Source organism: Eutrigla gurnardus, assembly GCF_963514095.1.
Source record: "Eutrigla gurnardus genome assembly, chromosome: 12".
Lineage (NCBI taxonomy): Eukaryota > Metazoa > Chordata > Actinopteri > Perciformes > Triglidae > Eutrigla > Eutrigla gurnardus.
Genome location: NC_139926.1, coordinates 11,513,700 through 11,519,699, shown reverse-complemented (window position 1 = coordinate 11,519,699; position 6,000 = coordinate 11,513,700). Strand labels below are relative to the sequence as shown.

Below are 6,000 nucleotides of genomic sequence, written 5' to 3'. Positions count from 1 at the left end.
CTAAGTCTGTAGGATGTGAGGACGCTGAAATCAATGGTGAGAGCGGAGGTTACACGTCTCCTCCTGCATTCTCTGACTTTTTCTTCTTTTTTAAGGACCCCCCCATCCGCCTCAGCCTGACACCCACTGCACCGACTGCACAGCGAACCAACATGATGAATTTCCGACGAGCTGCGCCACCTTGACGGCGTGTAAAAAAAGGACAGGGACTCATTCTTTCTCCTCCTGCTCTCCCAACCCGCCTCTCCTCCGTCCCTCTGCCTCTTGCCTCCCATCCTGCCGCCTCCGGTGCGTCGGCTACCCCTCTCCCCTCCTCTCTCACCCCCTCTCTCTCCCTCTCTCTCTCTGTGCATACGTCGCGGAGCGGGAGGAGCGCTGCCTGCACTGCTCTGCGCACTCGTTCCGCTGGACATCACCGAATAACGGCGCTGCTCGACAACCGGGTGGTGGCGGAGGAGGGGGGAGACTGGACCCGGACCGGGAGCAGGAGCAGGACCGGGAGAAGCACCGTGGCTCTTTGCAGCCCGCTCTCCGAAATCATGTCCGAGTTTTTCCTCCTCGCCTTTCTAGCCCTGTTCTCGGGATTATTTCCGTGCGCCGAGCCCTCGGCGGTACCGGCCGAGGAGAGAGGTAAGGAAGCACCGGGGCCGTCGGGGATGCGCAGTCCGATCAAACTTGGCACCGTGGGCCGGTTATAGTGCAGTCTGGATTTGTTACGGGCGCCAAATGCCGTGCCGCTGCTGGATACAAAGCTGTATTTTCTTTTAAAGCGCACAGTTTGTGAATGACAAAGAGTTAATCATCTACAATTCCTCGCGATTCTTTTATTGTGGCTCCACTAGAAGTCTGCATAGCCTATTTCTATCTGTTGTCATTCGGGATGTTAGAAGCTTGTCTTGTAATGAATGTCAGCTGATGAGCTCCAACATAACGACATCACCTTTCTATTGGAACACGTTGAACATTTAGCAGAGCTTTCGCGTTTTCAGGAACCGTGGCTGAACGCGGTGGCTGACTGCAGGCGCGTAGCGGCGGTGAATCCTCCGGTGCAGCAGGTGAAAAGATCCCTGTGTGCCAAAGTGTGTGTTTTTTTTGTCCTCCCCCAGAGCTGTGGCCTGTCCCTGCTGCCGTGGGCTCATCACGACATGATAGGACCAGATACGATCAACTCTTAAGAGCGTCCTTATAGGAACTCGTTCATGGGCAGCGTGTTGACTGTTGCACGTCTGCATTTGAATTCACTCAGAAAATTACTATATCCATGCCCAATGCGGTCTCGCAGCGTTTCCAGAATCAGGGGGTCTTCATTCTGGTGGTCTAGGCTATGCATGCAAGGAAGGACCACCTATTAGGCTTCTTATTTGCAGAATGGACTTCATGTGCCTTGTGGATCCTCAGAGGAGGAACAAAATCCTTTCATGTAAAATGAAATTGTGGTTTATTTATTTTTCGCTTCAACAGGAGTTATCAGTATGCTCTTTCACTTTTTTTTTTTGCCCCGACTTTGAATGTTTCAGGGCTGCTATTTGAGCATGTGGGCACTGGTCATACTCTACCTACTGTAAGTGTAAGAAATAAATAAATGCTGTTGCAAAACATAGTATATCCAATGCTGCGAGTGTGCTTGTGCCTGGATGTTTGCATCCCAAATGCCAAACCTCCCCCCCCCCCAACACAGTGTGGAAAACAGGGACTTTGAGTTTGCAGGCAACACTGTTTACCTCACTCTGTGCATGAAATGAAAAAAGATAATTTTTTCTCTTGAAGTCCCTGAGGATCCCTCCCCCATCTGAAAAACGTGAAAGACTTTTGAAGTTTGTGTTTGTCAGCATTACAGCACTGAGCTTTATTAGTGTACCTTGAATTAAAGTGAAGAATTACGTCCCATTAGATCGTCTCGTCAGTGCTGCTAGGATGATATTCTGAGAACAGTTAAGCTGAAATAAATTCAGACACACGCTGCTCCGAAAGTCTGGCTGGGACCTGTACCTTTGTCTGTAAGTCGACGCCGTCCTGCTTCTCTGCATTTGCGGCAAGAATAAATAAAAGCTCTTATAACTGTGTCTAAACGGACATTAATGATGATAGCTTCTGTTATTTATTCCAACACCAAAAGCTGGTTGTTCGTCTAATTAGTCCAAAATGAATTTGCTTTGTGGTAGCATTGTTGCGTTGAATACCAAGTAGCGAACCTGTGGTTCTCTCTGTGTGAATCTGAAGCGTTCCCTTCATAGAATGACATTGTCTCTTCGCAATGCCTCAACTGTGTCCCACTCCTTATCGCTTGTGTCCATCTAACATTGAGCAGGCTGACCTGGCGGGCATGGCAGCACACAGCTGATCTGAGACAAAGGCTTGGGAAGTTTGGACACAACAGACTGCTTCCTGTTTATTGTATTAAAAAAAAAATGTTAATACCCTTGAGCACCAGATAAGCATCACCTGGCACAAACATCTCAAGGTTGTTTGAAATGTATACCCCATTTAAAAGATGATAGTATAGTGGAGGATACAGATTGGTCCATGCACTAATGCAGGAAAGGCCTCCTTTAGGAGCTAATTAAGTGAGATAGTGAGATAGTATCACAGAGGTGCATGTAAGTGCCCGTGTGTGTTTGTGTGTATGTCTGCAAAGTCCAGCACACAATCTAGATGTTGAAGATGAGACTACGTGCAGTAGTATAGTTAGATTAAAAGGAGTCTATAGGTTTTCCTCAATTATATCCTTTAAAAATGATCTGCCTTCCCATTTATAAAAATAGTCACCACCTGTTTAGGTTGTTGATTGTGTATTCAAATTCATCGCTTTTTTTAGACACAAAAAGTACATATTGGCAGCATACATTATATAAAATGTTATCAACGCTACATGTGTATGTTTACTGTCTTAGAATACGAATATACAAATAATTATGTTGGATATCATTTATCCAAGAAATGCATATCCTAATGTTGAAATCTGGTATTTTACCATTCAGTGATTTGTTCATTGTACTACCTAAATTATCTAGAAAATGTGTTTTGTTTTGTGTTCTATTTGTCATTCAATTTGGATGAGAACCACACAATACTTTGTTTAGTATGATAACAAAAAACTAAAATTATTTTTAATATGGGTAATAGGCCTACATTGAGTAACTTGACCATTCACATACACAACGCATATAAAGAATAGGTTATCTTTGTTTGGGCATGAGCCTTGATTTTTGAACAGATAGCCTCAAATTGGGATTGGGGGTTACAAACCCACCTCTTAAGACTTTGAACCCCTACCCCTTCCAAAAAACTAAAAGGAGTAAAACAAATAGTTCTGCGGATGGAACAATATACGCTTCTTACCTGTAATCGTAATAAAATATTACGACATGTTAATCTTGCTCAAGCCGATTTCATACACCCCTTAATTGGACCATACCATTTCCCAACCTTGACGTTATTGAACGTCTGATACGCTGTGGCCGCCTGGCTGCCTAGCTGCCGTCGTTGCGTGCAAGAAAACCGAGACGCTTTATGTAAGCGTACTATTAGTTGTAAGCTACACTTTCTTTTCTTGAGTTTCTGAATTGGACTGTGTCAATTGAGGAAAGCCAGGAGAGTCAACCCAAACCTCTCTGCTCTCTGGTTAAGGTAGGACTAATTAGATGCAATATTTCACCTTAGGGTTTTAACACTGAAACAGAGACTAGCTACTGCTTGAATCCATTGACCACCCCAAAATCAAACTTTGGGTTTTCTTACCTTCAAAATAGAACAATTAAATACATACTCTTCAGCCTATTTTCCATTAGAGCCACATGTTTTTCCACTTTTAATTAATTACAATTTTATGAGATAGGAGTCACACTGCTTTAGGATTTTGAGCCTATCGACTCAATCCTATCTCATCCATTCATTTTGGTATTTGCACCACTACAGAATCTGCAATGTGAAATATTGATTTTGTTTTCTATTAGACTATTTTCAAAGTTAGAAAACAGCTGACGAATGAAAATTATCGGGTGGTATGTTCCTTTTAGTTAGATGCTGGTCTATGCTGTAGGGCATCTTGATAGTGTCTTTGGTGTGGTGTGTGTGTGTGTGTGTGTGTGTGTGTGACTTGCTGGCAGTTTTGCTTTATAATACCTGTACAGATTGTAAGACTCCAGTTCCCTGAAGCACTTGTCTGTGCTGTACTGCGTTCCCTATACGAAAAAGAAACAGTTGACCCCCCCCCCCCCCCTTTATCCTTGTATAATTCACACTCACTTCAGCCTGTGCTGCTTCGATCTTGACCATTCTTTAAAAGGATCTGTCTCTTGTGAGTCCTCTAACTTTATGAAGGTGCATCGCTCAAGTACCGCTTCAAGTCAGCCAGTTACTTGGGAGGGATAGCCTGGGAGAGGAAGAAAAAAGCCTCAGGATAAACTTTAGGCTGTAGCTTTTATTTTCTTCCACTATGTGGTGTGTGCAGCTTTTTGAAATTGTGTGGATAAATATGTTATTTGGAAGTGTATGTAGATGTACAAATCATTTTATAACTGATGGTTTCCTTGTTACCAGAAGATGGCTTGTACATGTTTTCAATGGTTTTTTTTATATAGGGGCATCTTGTAACCCCATGTAAAATGGGCTGAATGTTTAGTACGGCATTGAAATAAAATCAAACTAATTACTAGTACAACAAATACCACCCCTAGTAATGTAATTATAAGTTATAGTATATTATAGCAGTGATACATATTTCTTACGTACAGAAGGATTAAAAACAATGTATCATGTCAATGTAACATATTTCTCCTAAACCTTCTAGAGTCCGAAACTCCATTGAATCACTACAGTATGTAATCAAAGCCAGAGTGTTGGTGTTACAGCAAGGGGCACCATGCCACACTTCAGGGATTTGGACATTAATAATCTCTGACATCTGCACAATGACTATCTATAACTCTGCTTCCTTAGTGCTACAGAGTAAAATAAATGTTCACTCTACTTAATGTCACCATTGTATCCTTACTCATTAAATAGATCGCTTGGAAGCAGGAAATTGGTCACTAAATTGCAGTTGGACATGATAGATTGCAACCCAATGGAGATTATGTAAATCACTTTCCTTTTGACAACACTAAACCAACCAAAAAATGCCTACTCTTGGTGATCCTGCGGCCTTTCTATGCCATTCGGTCTACACTGAGATCGTGTTTATATAAAGATCAGGATATCGTTTTTATAAGAGAACTGCTGGGCAGTGAGTTGACCTTCAAAAGTTGTACGGATTTCTGTTTTCATAGCTCTTTCATATATTTTTCTGGAAGGCATTAACACAAATTGAGCCCGCCAGCTCGGAGGCCTCCTTTGCAGCTCAATTTTCCCTCCGCATCCTGTTCTGACACTGCAGCAAAAGTGTCCACCTCAGCAGTAGGTGATCCTCAGGGTGTAAGGTAGATCACACTGACCTGGCTACACTGTCGTCACCCAGTGATTGGAAAAACCACATGTAGAGTCCAGTTAAAACTGGTTTGGAGAGAGTAAACAAAGTGACTGCTGAGGACGTGGTTAAGGGGGAGGTTGGTCTGAGGAGGAGGTGATGTCAGCATAGTGAAGGAAAACATGGGGTGGGCACTGGCTGGTGTTGCTGTTGGCATTCAGTGTTCTGTTCTGTCCTCCAGGTGCTTTTTGTTGACTATTGCTCCACAAGGTTGTCTTGTCTAGAAATCTGGACGATACTTCAGAGCAGCCTGTCAGCTGGAGACATGTCGAGAAGGTCAAATTCAGTTTGTACATGAGCAGACTAAGCACTTCCACCCAACCTCAATGTTAACTTTTCTTTACCCAAGAAGTCAAACATCGTGCTAGTCGTCCCTGGTTTTCTGAGGTTTGTGTGAGCCGAATGCTTAGACAGCATTTCTTCAGGATTGCATTCAGCCTTTTACAAGCTATGAAAAGACATTAGAGCAGCTGACACATCTATGTGGTGATGTCAGCTAAGTGTTCCTGTCACTGAGCTCCGACATCTATCTCAGG

General features: G+C 43.2%; 1 protein-coding gene across 2 annotated transcripts in view; it reads left to right on the top strand.

The window, feature by feature from the left end:
• The first annotated feature begins 451 nt into the window (after window positions 1-451).
• The window catches only part of lrp1bb (low density lipoprotein receptor-related protein 1Bb), a 233,809-nt gene continuing 228,260 nt past the window's right edge, over window positions 452-6,000 (top strand). For both annotated transcript variants that reach the window (XM_084022198.1, XM_084022197.1), the window contains exon 1: window positions 452-630. In XM_084022198.1, the coding sequence (XP_083878324.1) occupies window positions 540-630 (91 nt within the window). In that variant the 5' untranslated portion in view covers window positions 452-539. The remainder of the gene's footprint in view (window positions 631-6,000) is intronic.